Source organism: Pomacea canaliculata, linkage group LG5, assembly GCF_003073045.1.
Source record: "Pomacea canaliculata isolate SZHN2017 linkage group LG5, ASM307304v1, whole genome shotgun sequence".
Lineage (NCBI taxonomy): Eukaryota > Metazoa > Mollusca > Gastropoda > Architaenioglossa > Ampullariidae > Pomacea > Pomacea canaliculata.
The window spans coordinates 28,668,548-28,692,796 of NC_037594.1; the positions used below are offsets into that span (position 1 = coordinate 28,668,548).

Here is a 24,249-nt window from a genome sequence, read left to right on the forward strand (position 1 = left end):
AGGGAGGCTAACAGAAATAGTCAGACTTTTCTGTTCCTTGTCCTGTTTTCTCCCCCTTGGTACTCGTTCCACCTACTTTATTCAGATAGCTTATTACATTTCTTACATTTAAACGTATAAAAGATAAACATTAAAATAATATAGTATTGGCCTATTAGTTTCTAAAGCCCCTTGTGAGTTTGTGAATGAATTCCTTGACTACATTCCTCCCCGATCGGAAATTTCCGATTCTAAACTAAAGGTACACGTCACAACAAACGGCCGGGTGCGGTGATGGATACTGAGGTTCACTGAAAAAGACCTGTCTCGGAGACCAGAAGACATTGTTTTAGCATAATCTTGTCAGAAACAGGAAAAAAAAAACGGTACGGCGTTTCGTGATATCACTGAAATAGACAAAACTCGGAAATCAGTGGACCGTGGCCATCTCAAGTGACCCCAAACGTGTGTCGTTCTTGTACATATTGTACAGGTATAAACGTGGCAGCGAACTACGAAGAGATTTTACTTTAATGTCTTCCAGCAATCTTGCTAAAAGTTCTGTAAATGCTAAATTTGCACACCCCGTGCACTTGCTAATTTTGTAACTGACTTCATCTTGACTGGAACCAGAGAAGGTCAATGACTGTGACTGTAGCGAAGGGGAATCACATTGTATTTTCGATTTCTTCTTTCTAGTTGTTGTTAGATTTATTTCTGGCTGGGGAAAAGCCAGGTTCTGATTTAAGAGCTCAAGTGACGGAAACAAGTCTACAGTTGGTGACAGGCGGCGGACAGTGTCGGACAGCAGACGGTAGACAGTGACTTCAAGTCCTTCCAGAAGAGGTCAACATGGAGCCCGCGAGTGTGCAGAGACGCTGGTTCGGAGGTCCTCGAACAAATGAAAAAACTTTCTGAAGAGATATCAGGGAAAACTGAGAGTCCCACAGAAGAGGTATGCATGAAGAGAATTTTATCTTTTGTAATTACCAGACTTACATGTATGTCCATTCTACATTTTGAGGAAATGATTTTCATTTTATGAGCTACAACTACTTGAAAGTACAATGAATTGACTCGTTTAGCTGTAATTAAACGAACTGAAGTAAGCAAACTCCATGAACACTATATTAAAAACTACTTGCGATTCGCAGAAGTAGAAACCGCGATCTCAAACAAAACAAACATAGAGGTATGTACATTCATACATCGCTCAAACACTCGTTTAGATATGCACGCACTCAAAAAGTGAAAATGTTTGACATCTGAAGACGACTTCGTGTTTGAAGGCACACAGAGGACAATCGTTCCGACTGCAAACTGGTCTGGAAGTCACGGTTCCTACAGGGGCTGTGGACGGCGAACTGAAAAAGAAACCTCGGATGCAATGCCTCATCTTCCTTGCTTCTGTCATCATCTTGCCCGCAGTTGTTATGTTTCCAGATATGATGGAGCTAGCCATTCTTCAAGGCATTGGGTTGGAAGATGTCAGTACCTTAATCTCCCTTGCTCAGGAATACACGGATACATACAAAATCGTATACGGAGTCTTTGGTACGGTAACATTTGTTAAACCCTCGGAGTTCTCGTATTTGTCTTTTTGTTTGTGTTTTCCTTTCTGTGGTAGTACTGCTCTCATTTTCTGCCTCTGTCTTTTGAACTTATATGAGTGCTTGCACAAACCGGAAAAGGGTCATTAAGGACTCACTGGGAATTGACTTCCTACATCACCAGACGACAGAATTTCGATGTGTTTGCTACAAAGTGAAAAATATAGTAACAACGCTTGTCTAGTAATGAATGAATAAATCATTATTATTATTATACTTATACTATTATAATAAACACTATTATGTTTCGTAATTTATAATGTTTTTGAAGTCGATTTCTTTCTGAGTTTTGCATTTATTTCTATTGGAGTAGTATTGAGCGGCATTCATATCACATACATAATTAGCAGTATTCTGATCACTGTGTTTAATGTATAATATTACAGGTATAGTGAGCGGTATTCTCATCACTCTGTTCAACTACCGACCTGTAGCGGCGGTTGGGGCAGTTTTGTCATGTCTTGGATGTCTGATCACATCTTTCTTGGATCTGGAGAATGAGCAAGCTGTTACCTTCGTCTTCTGCATTCTACCAGGTTTTGTTTTTGTTTTTTGTTTTTTTGTTTGGTTGGTTTTTGGTTTTGTTTTTGTTTTTTGTTGTTTTGTTTTTTTTGTTTTTTTGTTGGTTTTTTTTTGCCTCAGTCAACGACCTTATCCTGCCTTAGTTCGGTCACGATTGACAAAACTTTCACGTTTGTCGACCTGCGACACTCTGATGTTTTGCCAAGCTCAAAGGTGAAATTTTGTAGTGACCGGGTAAAGTTCGGTGCAAAGTGATTTTTCCTACAGAGTAAATACATTCCTTTCTTTCTCAAACTACACGTCTCCAAACATGACCCTACAGAAAAATCAAGCTCGTGATATCACTTTTGTTCACATTATCTCATTAACATGTGATCCCAGCTGTCGCACTTGCTGTATCTGGATAAGTCCTTAGGCTAGTTGCACAACGTGTTTTGAAAACTTAAAACTGTTCTAAACAAATTCAGAAACTTTTTTTTCAAAACAACTCCTAAGCATTTAAATGTGCGGCACAATTGCTAACAAGTGCTGATGGGAATGAAAGTCTGTCTTAAGCAGATTTATCTTATTTAAAACAGTTTAAGTTTTTAAACAGTTCTGAAATTATGTTGTGCACAACAAAAAGCTAATTTTCTTAATAGATTTTAAAGTTGTTTTTAATTATATATATTCTGTGCAACTGACCCTTGATATCTGTTTTGCTGGTTCTGTCGTCTGAGCCCTAGTACTATTACTTTTAGAGAAAGGAAGGGGATATATTTACACAAGTTTTTGGAAATAATATCATGCGGTTAGTTTTACCCAGTCTCCAGGAAAAATTATTCCCCTGGCCACCAGACAACCCTATGGCGAATTACACTTGTCACAGTGAAGTTAGCTATGATATCACTTTTACATGAGGACGAGAGAGAAAGAGGTTGTGGACAGGACAGGGTCAGAAAGAGACGGTCAACGAGCAAGATAAAACTAGAGTTTTGAGTATAAAGATATTTTCTCTAAAATCTTGTCAATAAAAGTATTAAGGGTTGCTAAAAATCATTTTATGATGCAAGGTGTGTGTTGCAGGTGTGGGCAACAGCTTTCTGTACACCGCAGCGGTGGTGGCGATACTGGAATGTTTCGGGAACAAAAGGATGCTCATTGTCATCTTCACTTTTGTCTTGGAGATCCTTGTGGAGCTGATCCTCGCGCTTATTGCAGTAAGTACCGGGTATTCCTAAATTGCATTCTATTTATAATTTTGAGATTATTGGTATAGAACCCAGAGTCCCATTTTAAAAGATTTTTGTGTGGAAGTGCTATGTGCTCTCACCTGCATACAGCTGCCTCTTGCATATTTGTCAGCTACCTAACATGTATGCTGTGCTGAACTCGAGTTGGCGAGCCACCTTGGGGATCATGTGTGGGATCTACGGACTGTGTCTCCTGGCTTCCTCTGCTCTGGTCCCTCTCAACTTCTACATGAAAGACAACCCTCGTCAGAGTCTGCGCAGCCGCATCATGAACACTGAGGCCCTGCGTGTCTTCAAGTCTCCGCTACTCTACGCCATGGGTGGCGTCTTCTTCTTCACGGGAATAGGTGGGTACACCCTCGCTACAGCAGCAAACATTAGGCTAACACACTGAGGGATTACAGAAGACAAGAATCCTATTTAATAAACGATAAGCTTTGTAAAATGATGCCGTGAAATATGTTTATTTTTATAGATAAGAGGCTGAAAGATGGGTATGAGATCATCCAACAACTTAGCCACTGTTGATAGTAGCAAGTATATCAACTGCAGTATTTGATTAAAGATGGAATTTTTTTCTCCTTCAGGGCTCGATACTCCAGTAAAACAAGTAATGTACTGGTACATCTTCGCTCCCGTGATTCTGCTGGGTGCTGTCTTGTTGGCTATGATAACCAGCTGCTGCTGCTTCAGAAAGCTGTCAAGGGAGACATCCTTGGTCCTGATCACAGCCCTTGGTTTTCTAATGGGAATTTTGTCCCTGTCAGTCAAAGGGTTTGATGCTCTGCCATATACATGCGTCTACAGCGTCCTCTACGGCCTAGGATATGGTAATATATTGCCTTCCATCAGATATTTGAACATTTTTGTGATTTATTTGTAGAGTTCATGCTATTAAGATCATTATGACAGACACACGTTAATCTAAGAACAGTCTTTAGTAACGGTCTTTAGGGTAATGTCCAGAAACAACTTTGCGGCACAAAGTTCATTCAGTAAAAGTCCTAACATAAACCTTACCTAAACTGATTATTGAATCTTTCCATAAATAAGCTGGGGTTTTTGTTTTGTTTTATTTTATTTTTTTTTTGTTTGTTTGTTTTGTTTTGTAAAAATAGAGACAATGATTTTCTCACTCGATTGCATTAACTTTGACCTATTATACCTTTATAGGTCTGCGAGAACCTGTCACAGGAAACCTGATTCCACTGGTGATGGGATACGAGTACCTGGGGCTTACAGTCGGGTGCCTCACTTTTGCGTCGGGTGTTGGTTCCATTGTAGGGGAGAAGAGCACAGGTAAGCAACAAAGAAACATCAATTCAACAAACCAAAAAGAATTTGCTTTCAAATATTAAATATGCAGTGACATGGTTATGTGCAATGTTTTAATGTGCATCACAAGCAGGTGAATGAAATGCATACGCGCATGTGTGTGTGATTTTATATTTAGAAACAGTCTGATTATGTCGTTTATCTGTACAGGTGCTATGACCCGAATAGATGCACCCCTCTACCTGTCGGGCGCCACTCTGATCGCATCGTCTCTGATGGTGCTCGTCGTCATCAGACTGGTTAAAACTGCAGGTAGAACCCCGTATGAGACCAACAACGAAGGTATATAACTTGTAAATATTCACCGGATACTTTCAAAATCAAATAAATGAGATTTTTTCCCCGCTTTTTTTCTTTTTTTCTTTTTATTTTTTCCTTTTTTTCAGTTTCAATTTTATCAGTTGATAATATTTTCACCTAAGTTCCGGCAGTGTTTATTATTAATTAATTTACTTAATATGTTCAGTTTTCACTCCAGCAACGAAATCATATACCTTACAACATTTCCAGATTTTTTTATAGTTGTTATTGATTGAACTGGGTGACCACTTTATCGTTTAATATACAAGTAACAGGGCGTCCGGTAGTGTAGTGGTTAAAACACTCACTTGTCACCACTGCAGTGAGAGGCTTAGTGTTCAGATCTCGTCTCGGGACACTCTCTGTATGTGACATTCGTCCTCAGGGCTGGGCGTCGGGGTATTTGTCCGGGTACTTTGAAATCGCCGCAAGGAAGAAGCACTTTCCTATGAAATAAATGAACAAACCAACCAGCATACAGTTTGATATATGGGACGTTACACTGTATGGCTGGTTGTTTCTTCATCACGCAAACGTTCAAAAAGAGTTTTAAAAGTTATAAGACTGGATAATGTGCATGTGAGTGAGAGTGTGTGTGTGTGTGAGTGTGTTCACTCGACGCTTGCTTGCTAAGTTGGTCGTCGTTAAAAGGTTTTCATCATTTTCTTTTTGTCATTTTCGTCTCGCAGAGCAAGGTGTAGCAGATGTGACACAGCCTCCAACGACCGGGACGATCGACCTACCCAGAGAAAATCTTCAGAGTGTTTGAAAATAACACATTACACCTTGAAAATCTCAGTATTTGAATGTAGAGCCTCACATTTTGGAAATCCCGCCGTACTTTTAATTCATTTCACCAACTGACAGACAGATTACACGTGCACATGAGAATTCTGGATGTCATTTGTATTTAGCGAGAACAAATATTTTCACTTGCTGTAGAACTCCCTCTCTCTCTCACACACACACACACAAACAATTGGAAAATTAAGTTCTTCTGACGCCTTTATGCAAATATGAATATTGTAAAATACTCAGTGATGGACGTGTACTGAAAAGATTGTTCTGTTGTATTAACGAAATAGAAATTATACAGTCTAGTTTTTTTTTTATTTCTTTATGTTTGAAAAACGAAGATTAACTCCAACTAGTAAACTGTGTTTTGCAGTGTAACTGGTCCTGAAAGTTTTACAGTCTAGTGTTTTTCTTTATGTTGTGGATGGAGATGATGAGGATATTGGTTGGAGAATGGGAGGCCTAGGATGGCAGGCCAAAGGAATTTGGTTTTAATTTTTTAATGGGTTTTGTTTATTTCGCTGTGCAGTGGTTTGCAGATGGTGTATGAGTGGAGGGATGGGTTTAGTAGCAAGACTAAGATTGGTGTGAATAGTTTAGTTTTAGTTCATTGGCAAATGGCCTTGAGGATTGTTTAAGATGTCATTTTTACATATATTTGTGTTTATAACTGGATTATATTTACAGTGCTTTTATTATGGTGTATACTGAATTTGGTAGATACTCACACCCTTCATCTGAGCTCTCGCAACAATAACGAATCTCCGTGTGTATGTGGGAAAGGGTGTGTGTGTGTACGTGCACGTGTTTTTGTGCAAGAGAGAGAGGAATCTTCTTTTTTCCAATAAACTTCTTTCACATTTGTACAATTTATTAAAAATCGGAATTGTGTGTTCATCTTTTAAACATCTGACTACAAGATGTGCATTTTTGTGAAATTGAATGTTTATGAGACAGTTTCCTATTATATTTTTAAATAACATGCTTTGTATCTTAAAACTTAGTGTCACGTGCTATTCTTGTCACGATTGATAATTGTAATAATGGAATTAGTGTAATTTGCTTAAGTTGTTATTTAACGTTTTCATATATCAAACAAGCATTTTGTGTGAAGAAAATACAAAAATGTTTGCATATTGGTTTGATTATCAAAATAAAATAATAAAATGCTGTTATTTCTATTTCTAAAGATACTACTTAATTTCTATTCATGTTTTAGGCCCTGATATGCTTTTGTTTATGAGTAATCATATAATTGTACACGTTTTTAAAAGAAAATCTCAATTTTCTTACTTTACAGCAGACTAGTGACATTCAATTTGATATCTTAATATCTTTAATGAGGATTTTTCTCTTTACAACGGAAGAACATTGACGTGAAGGTTCGAAACGTAGTCTTAAAAGGGAGGCTAACCAATAGTTAAACTTTTCTGTTCCTTGTCCTGTTTACTCCCCCTTGGTACTCGTTACACCAGATAGCTTTTTACATTTGTTACTTTTAAACTTATAGAAGATAAACATTAACATAATATATTTATTCGCCTAGATGTTTCCAAAGCTTTTTTTGAGTTGTGAATGAATTCCTTGACTACATTCCTCCTAGATCGGAAATTTCCGATTCTAAACTAAAGGTGCACATCGCCACAAACGACCGGGTGCAGTGATGGATACTGAGGTTCAGCATTTTTTCGAGTAAATGTTCTAAATTATCACTGAAAAAGACCTGTCTCCGAAACCAGAAGACAGTGTTTTAGTATAATCTTGTCTGAAACAGGAAAAAATACGGTAAGGCATTTCGTGATATCACTGAAATAGACATAACTAGAAAGAAATCAGTGGACCGTGGCCATCTCCGGTTACCCCAATTGTCGTTATTGAGCAGGTATAAACGTGACAGCGAACTAGGAAGAGATTTTGTTTAATGTCTTCCACAATCGTTCTAAAAGCGCGCGAAGTTGCATATGCCGTGCACTTGCTCATTTGGTAACTGACTTCATCTTGAGAAGAACCAGAGATCGAAGGTCACAGGTAGACAGTGACTGTCATTAACCTCCCAGAAGAGGTCAACATGGAGCCCGCGAGTGTGCAGAGAACGCTGGTCTCGGAAGTTCTCGAACAAATGAAACATTTTTCTGAAGAGATATCAGGGAGAACTGAGAGTCCCGCAGAAGAGGTATGCATGAAGAAAAAAATTGTTTCTTTTGTAATTACCGGACTTACAGGTATGTCCATTTTACATTTCGCTGAAATGATTTTCATTTTATGAGCTACAACTACTTGCAAATACAATGAATTGACTCGTTGAGCTGTAACTGAACGAACTCAATCTGTCGTTTGAAGTAAGCAAACACCATGAATACTATATTAAAACTACTTGCTTTTCGCAGAACTAGAAACCGCGATGTCAAACAAAACAAACATAGAGGTATGTACATTCATACATCGCTCAAACACACGTTTAGATATGCACGCACTCAAAAAGTGAAAATGTTTGACATCTGAAGACGACTTCTCTGTGTTTGAAGGCTCACAGAGGACAATCGTTCAGGCTCCAAACTGGTCTGGAAGTCCCTGTTCCTACAGGGGCTGTGGACGGCGAACTGAGGAATAAAACTCGGATGCAATGCCTCATCTTCCTTGCTGCTGTCATCATCATGCCCGCAGTTGTTATATTTCCAGAAATGATGTGGCTAGTCATTCTTCAAGGCATTGGGCTGGAAGATGTCAGTATCTTCGATTACCTTGCTCACGAATACTGGAATACATACAAAATCGTCTACGGAGTCTTTGGTACGGTAACATTTCTTAAACCCTTGGAGTTCTCGTTGTATTTGTCTTTTTGTTTGTGTTTTCCTTTCTGTGGTAGTACTGCTCTCAAGATAAGATAAGACTTTATTTATCCCAGAGGGCAATTCTGGCAATTCTCATCCTCCGCCTCTTTCTTTTCAACTGATATGAGTGCTTGCACAAACCGTAAACTGGTCATAAAGCACTCACTGAGAATTGACTTCCTACATCACCAGACGACAGAATTTCGATGTATTTGTTACAAGCAAGATGAAAAATATAATAACAGCGCATGTCTAGTAGATATGTAATGAATGGTAGATGATGAAACGTAATTTATAATGCTTTTGAAGTGGATTTCTTTCTGTGTTTTGCATTTATTTCTATTTGAGGAGTAGTGAGCGACATTCATATAATATACATAATTAGCAGTATTCTCATCACTGTATTTAATGTATAATATTACAGGTATAGTGAGCGGTATTCTCATCACTGTGTTCAACTACCGACCTGTGGCGGCGGTTGGGGCAGTATTGACATGTCTTGGATGTCTGATCACATCTTTCTTGGATCTGGAAAATGAGCAAGCTGTTACCTTCGTCTTCTGCGTTCTACCAGGTTTTTTTCAAATTATTGCCTCAGTCAACGACCTTATCCTGCCTTAGTTCGGTCAAGATTGACAAAAATTTCACGTTTGTCCAGCTGCGACACTCTGATGTTTTGCGAAGCTCAAAGGTCAAATTTTGTAGTGACTGGGTAAAGCTCGATGCGAAATGATTTTTCCTAAAATCAGAGTAAATACATTCCTTTCTTTTCCAAGATACACGTCAACAAACATGACCCTACAAAAAGGTCAAGCTCGTGACGTCACTATTGTTCACATAATCTTCTTATTAACATGTGGTCCCAGCTGTCCCGCTGGCTGTATCTGGGTAAGTCCTCGGGCTAGTTTCTTGGGTTTCGAAAACTTAAAAGCTGTTGTAAACAAACAAATTTAGAAACTCTTTTCAAAACAACTCCTACGCATTTAAATGTGGGCACAAGTGCTGACGGGAACGAAAGTCTAGATTTAAGGGATACTCAAGGCATGTGATAAGGCTGTCAACGGTCAAACGTTTCAAACATATATTTAGTTACAATTACAGAGCACGAGAGCAATACAGGAGAAATAAAGGATTCGTTTCTCACTTGATTATCACTTATTAGCTCTATTTCGGTTGCCGATGTTTATAAACATTGAAAAAATCCAGTGAAATCGACCTTTGTGTCCTTCCGCTGAGTAACCACGATAGCTTCCAGAGATGATCAAGCAGAGGAGTCTTATTGTGATGTCAGTCTCCTTATGACATCACACGCACAGGAAGTGTCTGAGGTCATTGCAAAGATTTGACGTCATTTTATTGTATGACGCACTCTGTGTGTCAGGCTTGTAAGGCTCTGTCTGTCGGAAACTGATGAAAAGACAATTTTGAATCTTTTCCATCTTTTCGTGGCAGTCGGGTGCAGCACATTCTCGAGGCATGGTTGTCACTATGGAAACCACACGTCATAGGGTCACGTGACGGAGAACGAGACTTCGTGGAAGCAAAAAAAGAGTCCCGTGTCATTTCTCTTATTAAACACAACATTCTACTAAAAACCTTCAACGTTTTCCACATGAACACTCATATAAATAGACGAGATTCAAATGTATCCTACTGTTTAAGCCATTCTAAGCAGTTTTAGTTTCCTTTTCAATCCCTTTAAGCAGTTTTATCGTATTTACAACAGTTTTAGTCTTTAAACAGTTCTAAAATTGTGTTGTGCATAACAACAACAAAAATTTCTAACTAAATTTTAAAGTTGTTTTTTAAATTAGAAATGTGCTGTGCAACTGACCCTTGATATCTGTTTTCTCTGCACGTGGCATCTGTTTACAGGGCTGGCTACTTGCCGTAATATAGACTTAGTTGCTGACACTGCGTGAAACACCAATTCTCCCCCCTCCCCCCTTGATATCTGTGTTGCTTGTCCTGTTCTCTGATTTGGAGTGCTTTTACTTTTAGAGAAAGGACGGGGATATATTCACACAAGTTTTTGGAAATAACATCTTGAGGGAAGTTTTACCTGGTCTCCAGGGGAAAAAAATTTCTCTTACCACCTATGGCGAATTATGCTTGTCACGGTGAAGTTAATATGTTATGACTTTTACATGTAACGAATGAGGACAAGAGAGCAAGAGGTAGTGGACAGGATAGGGTAAGAGAGACAGTCAATGAGCGAGATAAAACTAGAGTTTTGAGTATAAAGATATTTGCTCTAAAATGTTGTTGTCAATAAATGTTTTAAAGGTGCTAAAGATCACATTCTGAAGCAAGATGTGTGTTGCAGGTGTGGGCAACAGCTTTCTGTACACCGCGGCAGTGGTAGCGATACTGGAATGTTTCGGGAACAAGAGGATCCTCGTTGTCATCTTCACTTTTTTCTCGGAGATCCTTGTGGAGCTGATCCTCGCGCTTATTATAGTTAGTACCGGCAATTTCATAAATTGTATTCTATTTATAATTTTGAAATTATTGGTTTATAATAGAACACAAAGTCTCATTTTAATACATCCTTGCGTGGATGAGCGTATGTGCTCTCGCCTGCATACAGCTGCCTCTTGCATATTTGTCAGCTACCAAGCGATAACTTGAGTTGGCGAGCCACCTTGGGGATAATGTGTGGGATCTACGGACTGTGTCTCCTGGCTTCCTCTGCTCTGGTCCCTCTCAACTTGTACATGAACGACAACCCTCGTCAGAGTCTGCGCAGCCTCATCATGAACATCGAGGCCCTGCGTGTCTTCAAGTCTCCGCTACTCTACGCCATGGGTGGCGTCTTCTTCTTCACGGGAATAGGTGGGTACACCCTCTCTAAGGCAGCAAACATTAGGCTAACACATTATTTCTGTCCACACTGAGGGATTACTGAAGGCGGGAATCTTATTTAATAAACAATTAGCTTTGTAAAATGATGCCGTGAGATATGTTGATTTCTAGAGATAGAATGGCTGAAAGATGGGCAATATCACCCAACAGCTTAGATATCTACTGTTGATAGTAGCAGTTATACCAACTGCAGTCTTTAATTAAAGATGATTTTTTCCCCTTCAGGGCTCGATACTCCAGTAAATCATGTAAGACACTGGTACACCTTTGCGGTCGTGATTCTACTGTCTGCTGTCTTGTTTGCTATGATAACCAGCTGCTACTTCTTCAGAAAGCTGACAAGCGATACATCCTTGCTCGTGATCACAGTCCTGGGTTTTCTAATGGGAATTTTGTCGCTGTCAGTCAAATGGTTTGATGCTCTGCCATACGCATGCGTCTACAGCGTTCTCTACGGCCTAGGATATGGTAATATATATTGCCTTCCATCAGAATATTTGAACATTTTGTGATTTATTTGTAGAGTTAATGCTATTAAGATCATTACGACAGACACACGTTAATCTAAGAACAGTCTTTAATAACGGTCTTTAGGTTGACTGTCCAGAACTTTGTGGTACAGAGTTACAGAGTTAATTCAGTAAAAGTCGTAACATAAGTAGAGTAAACTGCTTAATCAGTCTCTCCATATATAAACTGTTTTTTTTGTAAAAATAGAGACAACGATTTTATCACTCGATTGCTTTACTCTGACCTGTTATACCTTTATAGGTTTGCGAGAACCAGTCACAAGAAACCTGATTCCACTGGTGATGGGATGCAAAACCTGGGACTTACAGTCGGGTGCCTCACTTTTGCGTCGGGTGTCGGTTCCTTTATAGGGGAAAAGAGCACAGGTAAGCAACAAAGAAACATTAAACAATTCAACAAAACAAAAAGAATTGACTCTCAAATATGAAATACACAGTGACATTGTCATGTGTAATGTTTTTATGTGCATCACAAGCAGGTGAAGAAAATGTATACGCTTTTGTGTGTGTGATTTTATATTTACAAACAGTCCGATTATGTCGTTTATCTGTACAGATGCTATGAGCCGAAGGGATGCACCCTTCTACCTGTTTGGCGCCGCTCTGATCACATCGTCGCTGATGGTGCTCGTCGTGATCAGACTGGTTAAAACTGCAGCTAGAACCCCGTATGAGACCAACAACGAAGGTATATAACTACTAAATATTCACCGGATACTTTCAAAATCAAATTAATGAGATTTTTTCCCCTCTTTCAGTTTCAATTTTATCAGTTGATAATATTTTCACCTAAGTTCCGGCAATGTTTATTATTAATTAATTTACTTAATGTGTCCAGTTTTCAGTCCAGCAACGAAATTATATTCCTTACAATATTTCCAGATTTTTTTTATAGTTGTTATTGATTTAACTGGGTGACCACTTTATCGTTTAATATACATATAACGGGGCGTCCGGTAGTGTAGTGGTTAAAACACTCGCTTGTCGCCACTGCAGTGAGAGGCTCAGTGTTCAGATCTCGTCTCGGGACACTCTCTGTATGTGACATTCGTCCTCAGGGCTGTGCGTCGGGGTTTTTCTAATGCTACTCCGGTTTCCTCTCCACCCTATAGTGCGAAATCACCGCAAGGTGGAAGCACTTTCGTATTAAATAAATAAACCAACTGTCGCAAACCTGGGGCGGGAACCGTAGATCTGGTAGGTGATACGATTTCTATCACCGGTAGAACGCAACGTCGATACCCACATCCCAAATCCCGTCGACGCTTACAGCGTGCTATCACACTAAATTGCTTATTAATTAACACTTCTGATCAGCTCTAGCCCCCAAGTACGCATAAACCCGAGGATATTTAGTGTATTGAAAGAACGTTAATTATCATCACCAAACGACAAAAAGGGAATACACAAATACATAGAGCGGGTCAACGCACCTCTGAAATCAACTGTTAAGTCGACACACTCCTCAGGCAGGATTGCAGTGAAGACTTTAGACAGCTTCGAGCCGACTTCAGTCAACTTTACTCCACAAAAGTTCACAAAGACCCAGACGCTGATGTCACTCTCCAGAAGTTCTAGCCAAAAACTCTGAGCTTGCATCTAGATCTTTCTGTCCCAAACCCCGTTCCATTGGCCAGTCACGCCACCTGACATACCACAACCAATCACGCTTCACAGCCACCACGAGCCTAAGCTCCCACACGCGCCTGCGTAAATGACGTCATTTCTAGAAATAGAAATGACGTCATTTCTCAGTAAGCAGATGTGCAAACCCACACTACAGCCCTGCACTACTCTATCACGACACCACCAACATACAGTTTGATATATGGGACGTTACAGTGTATGGCTGCTTGTTTCTTCGTCACGTACATGTTCAAAACGAGTTTAAAAGAGAGCGTGCATGTGTGCCATAAAGTATAAGACTGGATAATGTGCATGTGAGTGAGAGTTGTGTGTGTGTGTGTGTGTTCACTCGACGCAGGCTAAGTTGGTCGTCGTTAAAAGGTTTTCATCATTTTTTTTGTCATTCTGGTCTCGCAGAGCAAGGCGTTGCAGATGTGACACAGCCTCCAACGACCGTCACGGTCGACCTACCCAGAGAAAATCTTCAGAGTGTTTGAAAATAACACATTACAGCGCAATGGTGTATGAGTGGAGGGATAGGTTTAGTAGCAAGGCTAAGATTTGTATGAATAGTTTAGTTTTGTTTTACTGGCCAATGGTTTTGAAGATTGTTTAAGATGTCATTTTTACATATATTTGTGTTTATAACTGGATTATATTTACAGTGCTTTTATAATGGTGTATACTGACTTTGGCAGATACTCACACCCTTCATCTGAGCTCTCGCAGCAATAACGAATCTCCGTGTGTATGTGGGAAAGGTGTGTGTGTGTGTGTGTACGTGCACGTGTTTGTGTGCAACAGAGAGGGGAATCTTCTTTATTTTTCCCAATAAACTGCGTTCACATTTCTACAATTTATTAAAAATCGTAATTGTGTTTATCTTTTAAAGATCTGACTACAATATGCATATTTTTGTGTAAATAAATGTTTATGAGACAGTTTTATGTTATATTTTTAAATAACATACCTTTTATACAACTTAATGTCACATGCTATTCTTGTCACGATTGATAATTGTAATAGTGGAATTAGTGTAATCTGCTTAAATTTAACGTTTTCATATATCAAACAAGCATCCAGTGTGAAGAACATACAAAAATGTTTGCATATTAGTTTGATTATCAAATTTCACGCAAGTTGGCTATTAAAACATGTGGACTTGCATGGCCTTCTATAATTGTGTGCAACACTGAAATATAACAGAGAGAGAGACTGAGCAAAATGGATATATATGCTAGCTTCTTAAAAAAAAAACTACCAGGGTCACAAAATTCATGTTTAATGCAACAAAGAACTGATGTGTGCGGTTAGGTAATTCCCAGCTTAATAGTAGGTATCGACATACGAAATTATTTTTAATGAGTATTTTTTATGTTAACGTGAAAGTACAAGAAAATATAAGAATGAAAACGAAAATCCGATTATCTTCATTAGTTTTGGAGATACTGCTGTTTTAAGAGATTTGTGTCACAGCTATAATTATTTATTTTGGACCATGTTTGAAGCTCTCATATGTAGCATCGTGAAATCTTAGACCCCCTTTGCATAAGCTACCAACGCTGGATTCTACTCAACTGACTGACAAAATAATCTGCACAAAAGACATACTGGAAAAAACACATTAAAATTTGAAAAAAAAAGTTTTGCGAGTAGTCATTTTGCACTAAGACACCATATTTCAAGTACTCCATTTCAAATACTAATTTACTAAATACACCTAAAACATATTTTTTAAAAGAATCATTTTATACTGTTGTCCTATTCTTTTTAAAAACTTGCAAGGTCGCTTTTGTGAGATATGCAGCTTCAAATATTACAAACTTATCAATTTTTCAGGTGGAAGGTTTTTACAATTGTAATTTTTAAGAAGTTAAACGACGTTTGAAACAAAGTCTTTAGTAAGTTTTGGTCGTGGATGAGAGTGGTCATCTGGTCTTTGTCATGTCGCAATGCTTTTGCTGCATGTCGATGCAGGTTCTCAAAAATAAAAGAAATTTCAGGCAACTGTATTCATTTCAAAACCCCAGGTACGGCATTTCACTAACACTCGCTTTCAGAAGTTATCTCCAGTTGCATGACATGCCGTGATCACTAGAAAAATTTCATTTCACTGGTAGCAATTTTTGATGTTGGGTTTGCCTAGCCTAGTCCTGCTGCATTCTTCGTCTGAAACACATTCTTCCTCGCTTTTCGTCATCTTCTTTTCGTTGTCATCCTCCATGTCTACATCGTCTTTTAAAGCCTATCAAGATACGGGTGACAGGACCGACTTGTCTTACTGTGAAGCCTGTCTCATCCGCGCTTCAGGAGGCCTATAAAATTATTTTAAGCATCGGCATCGTTTGGGGGTTACTACTTTTGATCTTTTGATATACTTCAATCGACAGCTTGTTTGTATATCCTAGAGTCCAAGAAAGTATGACCTAATTCTTGCATATACATGCATTTAGTGTTCATTTTGTGCTTTTGGTCCTGCGCGTGCTGCGGCCCGTTACTCGACTGTTAGCTGTCATGGGAGAGAAATCTGTCGTGCTTCTGCAGGGACGACGATGAGCTCCCCTGTCTGACAGTCGAATTAAGCTGAGTATAGCGTATTACTGTTGATGGGATGACAGGAGAAAGAAGAGGGAGGGAGAAGAGAGTTTTGATGACAGAAGTAATGGAGGTTCATTAGCATCACAGTAGAGACCGAGGGAGGAATGTCATCAACCCTGTAAACATCCGGAAACCTTTCTACCCAGCATGCAGCGCTCGTCGTACAGGGCGTGTGTCTTATCTGACCCTGGATAAAAAAAAAGGTAGGTTTTCTCAATCACTTAGTCAAAAAGACTCCATGTATGCTTCTTCGTGCTAACACATATCCTGATCACATTAAGTTGACTACTTATTCTTCCAGCTGCAGTTTTCTGGTAAAAGAAATATCAGGCGGATTGTATTTTCAACCTGCCACAAGAACAAAGTCCTACAAAAATTATCACCTTTCTGCACTTAAATGTTGTTTACTATCATCTCACTGTACTCCAAGGTTCGAAACGTAGTATTAAAAGGGAGGCTAACAAATAGTCAAACTTTTCTGTTCCTTGTCCTGTTTTCTACTCTTGGTACTCGTTACACCTGATAGCTTTTGACATTTCTTACATTTAAACTTATATAAGATAAACATTAACATAATATATTTATTCGCCTATTTGTTTCTAAAGCTCTTTTTCAGCTGTGAATACATTTTCAATTTCTTTTTTCTAGTTGTTGCTAACTTTATTTTTGGCTGGGGAAAAGCCAGGTTCTGATTTAACAGCTCAAGTGACGGAAACAAGTCTACAGTTGGCGACAGGCGGCGGTCAGTGTCGGACAGCAGACGGTAGACAGTGACTGCAAGTCCTTCCAGAAGAGGTCAACATGGAGCCCGCGAGTGTGCAGAGAACGCTGGTCTCGGAGGTCCTCGAACGAATGAAAAAACTTTCTGAAGAGATATCAGGGAGAACTGAGAGTCCCGCAGAAGAGGTATGCATGAAGAGAAAATAAATTGTTTCTTTTGTAATTACCAGACTTACAGGTATGTCCATTTTACATTTCGCTGAAATGATTTCCATTTTATGAGCTACAACTACTTGTAAATACAATGAATTGACTCGTTGAGCTCAAAGGGAATGAACTCGATCTGTCGTTTGAAGTAAGCAAACACCATGAACACTATATTAAAACTACTTGCTTTTCGCAGAACTAGAAACCGCGGTCTCAAACAAAACAAGCATAGGATACACGTTTAGATATGCACATACTCAAAAAGTGAAAATGTTTGACATCTGAAGACGACTTCTCGTTGGTTAAAGGCTCACAGAGGACAATCGCTCCCACCGCAACTGGTCTGGAAGTCCCGGTTCCTACAGGGGCTGTGGACGGCGAACTGAGGAATAAAATTCTGATGCAATGCCTCATCTTCCTTGCTGCTGTCATCATCATGCCTGCAGTTGTTCTGTTTCCAGACATGATGTGGCTAGTCATTCTTCAAGGCATTGGGCTGGAAGATGTCGATACTTTGTACTCATTTTTTGGGAATACAGGAGTACATACACAATCGCCTACGGAGTCTCTGGTACTGTAACATTTGTTAAACCCTTGGAGTTCTCGTTTTATTTCTTTGTTTGGTTTTGTGTGTGTGTGTGTTTTCCTTTCTGTGGTAGTACTGCTCTCATTCTCTGCCTCTGTCTTTTCAACTTATATGCGTGCTAGCTCAAGCCGGAAACGGGTCATTAAGCACTGACTGAGAATTGACTTCCTACATCACCAGACGACAGAATTTCGATGTGTTTGCCACAGGCAAGTTGAAAAATACAATAACAGCGCATGTCTAGTAGGAATGGTAGATGATGATGATGATGATGATGATGATTGTTATTATTATTGTTGTTATTGTTGTTGTTATTATTGTTAAACGTAATTTTTGATGTTTTTGAAGTCGGTTTCTTTCTGTGTTTTGTATTTATTTCTATTGGAGGAGCAGTGAGCGGCATTCATATCACATATATAGTTAGCAGTATTCTCATCACTGTGTTTAATGTATAATATTACAGGTATAGTTAGCAGTATTCTGATCACTGTGTTTAATGTATAATATTACAGGTATAGTGAGCGGTATTCTCATCACTCTGTTCAACTACCGACCTGTAGCGGCGGTTGGGGCAGTATTGACATGTCTTGGATGTCTGATCACATCTTTCTTGCATCTGGAGAATGAGCAAGCTGTTACCTTCGTCTTCTGCGTTCTACCAGGTTTTTTTTTTTCAAATTATTGCCTCAGTCAACGACCTTATCCTGCCTTAGTTCGGCACGATTGACAAAAATTTCACGTTTGTCCAGCTGCGACAGATGTTTTGCCAAGCTCGAAGGTAAAATTTTGTAGTGACAGGGTAAAGCTCGGTGCAAAGTGATTTTTCCTACAGAGTAAATACATTCCTTTCTTTTTCACGGTACACGTCTACAAACATGACCCTACAGAAAGGTCAAGCTCGTTACGTCCCTTTCATTCACAGAAACTCATTAACATGTAGTCCCAGCTGTCCCACTGACTGTATCTGGGTAAGTCCTTAGGCTAGTTGCACAACGTGTTTCGAAAACTTAAAACTGTTCTAAACAAATTCAGAAACTTTTTCTCAAAACAACTCCTAAGCATTTAAATGTTCGGCGCAATTGCTAAACAGTGCTGATGGGAACTAAGTCTGGCTTAAGCAGATTTATCTTATTTAAAACAGTTTTAGGTTTTAAACAGTTCTGAAATTATGTTGTGCACAACAAAAAGCTGATTTTCCAAATAGATTTTAAAGTTGTTTTTTGATGACAAATGTGTTGAGCAACTGACCATTGATATCTGGCCGTGTTCTCTGAGTTGTAGTGCTTTTACTTTTAGAGAAATGAAGGGGATATGTTCACACAAGTTTTCGGAAATAACATCTTGCGGGCAGTTTTACCCAGTATACAGGAAAAAATACCTTGGCCACCAGACACCATATGGCGAATTACACTTGTCACAGTGAAGTTAGCTGGGATGCTATAAGCGGGAGAGAAATATCCAAACTGCATCGACACTTTTACATGTAACGTATGAGGACGAGAGAGAAAGAGGAAGTGGATGGGATAGGGTTAGAGAGACATCAATGAGCGAGATAAAACTAGAGTTTTGAGTATAAAGATATTTGTTCTAAAATCTTGTTGTCAAGATACAAATCACATTCTGAAGCAAGGTGTGTGTTGCAGGTGTGGGCAACAACTTTCTGTACACCGCTGCGCTGGTGGCCATACTGGAATGTTTCGGGGACGTGAGGATCCTCATTGTCCTCTTCACTTTTTTCTCGGAGATCCTTGTGGAGCTGATCCTCGAGGTTACTCCAGTTAGTACCGGCTATTCCTTTAATTTCATTCTATTTATAATTTTGAGATTATTGGTATATATTAGAACTCAGAGTCCCATTTTAATAGACTTTTGTGTGGATGAGCGTATGTGCTCTCACCTGCATACAGCTGCCTCTTGCATATTTGTCAGCTACCGAGCGATAACTTGAGTTGGCGAGCCATCTTGGGGATCATGTGTGGGATCTACGGACTGTGTCTCCTGGCTTCCTCTGCTCTGGTCCCTCTGAACTTGTACATGAACGAGAACCCTCGTCAGAGTCTGCGCAGCCGCATCATGAACACCGAGGCCCTGCGTGTCTTCAAGTCTCCGCTACTCTACGCCATGGGTGGCGTCTTCCTCTTCACGGGAATAGGTGGGTACACCCTCACTACAGCAGCAAACACTAGGCTAACACACTGCAGGGTTACAGCATTACTGGTGTACACACTGAGTGATCAAAGAACGCGGAATCCTATTTAATAAACAATTAGTTTTGTAAAATGATGCCGTGAAATATGTTGATTTTTAGAGATAAAGAGGGGTATGAGATCATCCAACAGCTTAGATATCCACTATTAATAGTAGCAGTTATATCAACTACAGTCTTTAATTAATTAACGATGGAATTTTTTTCTCCTTCAGGGGGGCTCGATATTCCAGTAATACTGGTAGGAATCTGGTACACCTTTGCGTCCGTGATTCTACTGTCTGCTGTCTTGTTTGCTGCCTTGCTTGCTATGATAACCAGCTGCTGCTTCTACGGAAAGCTGACAAGGGATGCATCCTTGGTCCTGATCACAACCCTGGGTTTTCTAATGGGAATTTTGTCCCTGTCAGTCAAATGGTTTGATGCTTTGCCATACACATGCATCTACAGCGTCCTCTACGGCCTAGGATATGGTAATATATTGCCTTCCATCAGAATATTTGAACATGGTTGTGATTTATTTGTAGAGTTCATGCTATTAAGATCATTACGACAGACACACGTTAATCTAAGAACAGTCTTTAGTAACGGTCTTTAGGTTAACTGTCCAGAAACAACTTTGTGGTACAAAGCAGATTCAGTAAAAGTCCTAACATAAGCATTACCTAAACTGATTATTGAATCTTTCCGTATATAAGCTGCTTTTTTTAATCACTCGATTGCTTTAACTTTGACCTTTTATACCTTTATAGGTTTGCGAGAACCAGTCACAAGAAACCTGATTCCACTGGTGATGGGACGCGAGTGCCTGGGACTTACAGTCGGGTGCCTCACTTTTGCGTCGGGTGTCGGTTCCATTATAGAGGAGAAGAGCACAGGTAAGCAACAAAGAAACATTAAACAATTCAACAAAATAAAAGTATTTGCTTTGAAATATTAAATACGCAGTGACATGGTCATGTGCAATATTTTTATGTTCATAACGAGCAGGTGACGAAAATGCGTGCCGTGCGATTTGATATCTACTTTAGAAACAGTCTGATTATGTCGTTTATCTGTACAGTTGCTATGGAGAGCGCCCTGAAACGAGTAGATACATCTTTTTACTTGTATGGCGCCGCTCTGATCACATCGTCGCTGATGGTGCTCGTCGTCATCAGACTGGTTAAAACTGCAGCTGGAACCCCGTATCAGATCAACAACGAAGGTATATAACTTCCAAATATTCACCGGATACTTTCAAAATCAAATTAATGAGATTTTTTTCCCCGCTTTCAGTTTCAATTTTATCACTTGATAATATTTTCACCTAGGTTCCAGCAATGTTTATTTTTAATTAATCAACTTAATTTGTCTATTTTTCAATCCAGCAAGGAATTATATACCTTACAATATTTCCAGATTTTTATAGTTGTTATTGATTGTCGCCATTGCAGTGAGAGGCTCAGTGTTCAGATCTCATCTCGGGACACTCTCTGTATGTGACATTTGTCCACAGGGCTGGGCGTCGGGGGTTTTTTCAGGGTACTCCGGTTTCCTCCCCACCCCCCCCCCCAAAAAAAAACATAGTGTGAAATCGCCGCAAGATGGAAGCACTTTCCTATTAAATAAATAAACCAACAAACATACAGTTTTATACATGGGATTTTACACTGTATTGCTAGTTTTTTCTTCGTCACACACACGTTCAAAACGAGTTTAAAAGAGAGCGTGCACGTGTGCCATAAAGTATAAGACTGGATAATTGCATATGAGTGATGTGTGTGTGTGTGAGTGTGTTCACTCGACGCATGTTAAGTTGGTCGTCGTTAAAAGGTTTTCATCATTTTTTTCTTTGTCATTTTGGTCTCGCAGAGCAAGGCGTAGCTGATGTGACACAGCCTCCAACGACCGGCACGATCGACCTACCCAGGGAAAATCTTCAGGTTGTTTGAAAATAACACATTACACCTTGAAAATCTGAGTATCTTAAAGGTAGCACCTCTCACTTCGGAAATCCCGCCGTACTTTTAATTCATTTCACCAACTGACGGACAGATGACACGGTGCATATGAGAATTCTGGATGTCATTTGTATTTAGAGAGAACAAATATTTTTATGTGCTGTAGAACTTCGATTCCATACCATGCTTTGATGAAAGGAAAATGTCTTCTTTCCTCCCTCTCTCTCTTCTCTCTCTCTCTCACACAATTGGAAAATTCAGTTCTTCTGACCCCTTTATGCAAATATAAATATTGTAAATACTCAGTGATGGACGTGTACTGAAAAGATTGCTCTGTCGAACTAACGAAATAGAATTTATACAGTCTAGGTTTGTTTGGTTTTTTTTTTTTATTTCTTTATGTTTGAAAAACGAAGATTAACTCTAACTGGTAAGCTGTTTTTTGCAGTGTATCTGGTCCTGAAAGTTTTACAGTCTAGTGTTTTCCTTTATGTTGTGTATGGAGATGATGAGGATATTGGTTGGAGAATGGGAGGCCTAGGATGGCAGGCCAAAAGAACTATAATCTCCGTGTGTATATGGGAAAGTGGGTGTGGGTGTGTGTGTACGTGCACGTGTTTGTGTGCAAGTAGAGTGGAATCTTCTTTTTTTCCCAATAAACTTCTTTCACATTTGTACAATTTATTAAAAATCGGAATTATGTGTTCATTTTTTAAAGATCAGACTACAAGATGTACATTTTTGTGAAATTGAATGTTTATGAGACAGTTTCCTATTATATTTTTTAATAACATACCTTTTATCTTACAACTTAATGTCACGTGCTATTCTTGTCACGATTGATAGTTTTAGTAGTGGAATTAGTGTAAGCTGCTGAAGTTGTCATTTAACGTTTTCATGTATCAAACAAGCATTCAGTGTGAAGAATTAACATACAAAAATGTTTGCATATTGGTTTGATTATCAAATTTCACTAAAGTTGGCTATTAAAACATCTGGACTTGGCCTTCTATAATTGTGTGCAACACTGAAATATAACAGAGAGAGAGAGAGACTGAGCAAAATGGATATAGGCTAGCTTCTTAAAAAAAAAACTACCAGGGTCACAAAATTCAGAAGGTTTAATGCAACAAAGAACTTGTGTACGTGTGCGGTTAGGTAATTCCCAGTTTAATAGTATAGGTATCGACAAACAAAATTATTTTTAATAAGTATTTTTTATGTGAACGTGAAAGTACAAGAAAATATAGGGAAAAAACTAACATTTAATTACATGCAATTGGAGAGTGAGAGACGATCGAGTTATTTATAATAGCAGAAACATGCACCCGAGTATCGTCCGGACTGCGAAACTGGCGTCACTTTGAAATACCCACGGTACCCTTTCTCCCCTTCTTGTCACGACTTCCGCAACTTCACACATTTACAATGGGACAATAGATGAAATCAGTGAAGCATGTAATGGTGAACTATATATATATACATGTATTTCCATTGACTGAAACCAGAACACACACATATACCGATACGTGCTCACATTGAATATACATGTATATATATTACAATAAAATAAACAAACTTTTTTTTAAATCTTTAAGAAGCGTTACTTTGAAAGAATATGTTAAGAAGAAAAAGTGTAAAAGTGTTATCGAAGGCTGTGAGCGTTTTTAATAATTATATCAGTCTGTGGTTGAAGCCTAAGGAACTACATCCCCTAAGGCAGGGGTGTCAAACACCCGGCCCGCGGGCCACATCCGGCCCGCTATGACATTTTACCTGGCCCGCGAAAGAATTTTATTTAATCATTGTTAATGGCCCGGCGACGGTGACAGTTAGAAGGCAAAGAACAGAAAAGTTCCCGTCGAGCACAGCAAGCGAAGGGATGAGTTTAGTGAAGTTTGTACAGACCACCAACAGTGCACTGGTCAAGTTACCACCGCTCCTGTTGATGACCTGAAGGGAGGGTGAAGGCGGGGCCTATAAATCTGACCTTTGACACGGGACACCCTGCCCTGAACACGGGCCGCGGGTCGAAGATTTTTAGTACCTGTTAACTTCCCTGAATCGGTCCGAGATCAAAGGGTGACTAGGGTCAACCCACGTGTATGATCAAGGCACCTCAGCAAAAGACTAATAGAAACTCATCACTGTCTGACTCTGCTGGCGGCGGAAGTCGTCTCGATGAGACGTTAAGTTGTGAGAAGCAAACTTGTGGAGATCAAGTTGGTGGCCGTCAGGCATTGCTACAAGGTTCGTGGGGTGGGGGGTAAAGGTCTAAACAGCCTGGAATGTGAGGTCAAATGTCGTGTGCTGTAGGCGACCTTTCTATTACCGGTGCGTCCCACGCGCTGAGAGATACACAGG

The 24,249-nt window shown here is 39.4% G+C and overlaps 1 protein-coding gene across 5 annotated transcripts; it reads left to right on the forward strand.

Annotated features, from left to right (window-relative positions):
• The first annotated feature begins 273 nt into the window (after positions 1-273).
• On the forward strand, positions 274-22,891 carry LOC112564761. 5 transcript variants are annotated; one of them, XM_025239822.1, is made up of 10 exons: positions 16,174-16,426; positions 16,909-17,129; positions 17,459-17,721; positions 18,249-18,398; positions 19,380-19,513; positions 19,666-19,888; positions 20,158-20,415; positions 20,695-20,820; positions 21,006-21,149; positions 21,797-22,891. In XM_025239822.1, the coding sequence occupies exons 3-10, from the start codon at positions 17,556-17,558 to the stop codon at positions 21,874-21,876; spliced, it is 1,281 nt and encodes a 426-aa protein (XP_025095607.1). In that variant the 5' UTR covers positions 16,174-16,426; positions 16,909-17,129; positions 17,459-17,555; the 3' UTR covers positions 21,877-22,891. The 5 variants fall into 5 exon arrangements, 4 of the variants coding, with proteins under 4 accessions (XP_025095603.1, XP_025095606.1, XP_025095605.1 ...); XM_025239818.1 differs by lacking the exons at positions 16,174-16,426; positions 16,909-17,129; positions 17,459-17,721; ... (2 more) ...; positions 19,666-19,888; positions 20,158-20,415 and adding exons at positions 274-934; positions 1,269-1,533; positions 1,976-2,125; ... (1 more) ...; positions 3,456-3,690; positions 3,931-4,173; XM_025239821.1 differs by lacking the exons at positions 16,174-16,426; positions 16,909-17,129; positions 17,459-17,721; ... (4 more) ...; positions 20,695-20,820; positions 21,006-21,149 and adding exons at positions 279-934; positions 1,269-1,533; positions 1,976-2,125; ... (3 more) ...; positions 4,517-4,642; positions 4,829-4,960.
• Positions 22,892-24,249: the final 1,358 nt, after the last annotated feature.

What these genes read in the sequence shown, in the direction of transcription:
- LOC112564761 (XM_025239818.1), top strand. Translation starts at nt 881, where the DNA reads ATGAAAAAACTTTCTGAAGAGATATCAGGGAAAACTGAGAGTCCCACA. An exon ending in CTTCTTCTTCACGGGAATAG is followed by an intron (nt 3,691 to 3,930) that starts GTGGGTACACCC and finishes TTTCTCCTTCAG; the next exon opens with GGCTCGATACTCCAGTAAAA. An exon ending in GTATCAGATCAACAACGAAG is followed by an intron (nt 21,150 to 21,796) that starts GTATATAACTTC and finishes TTGGTCTCGCAG; the next exon opens with AGCAAGGCGTAGCTGATGTG.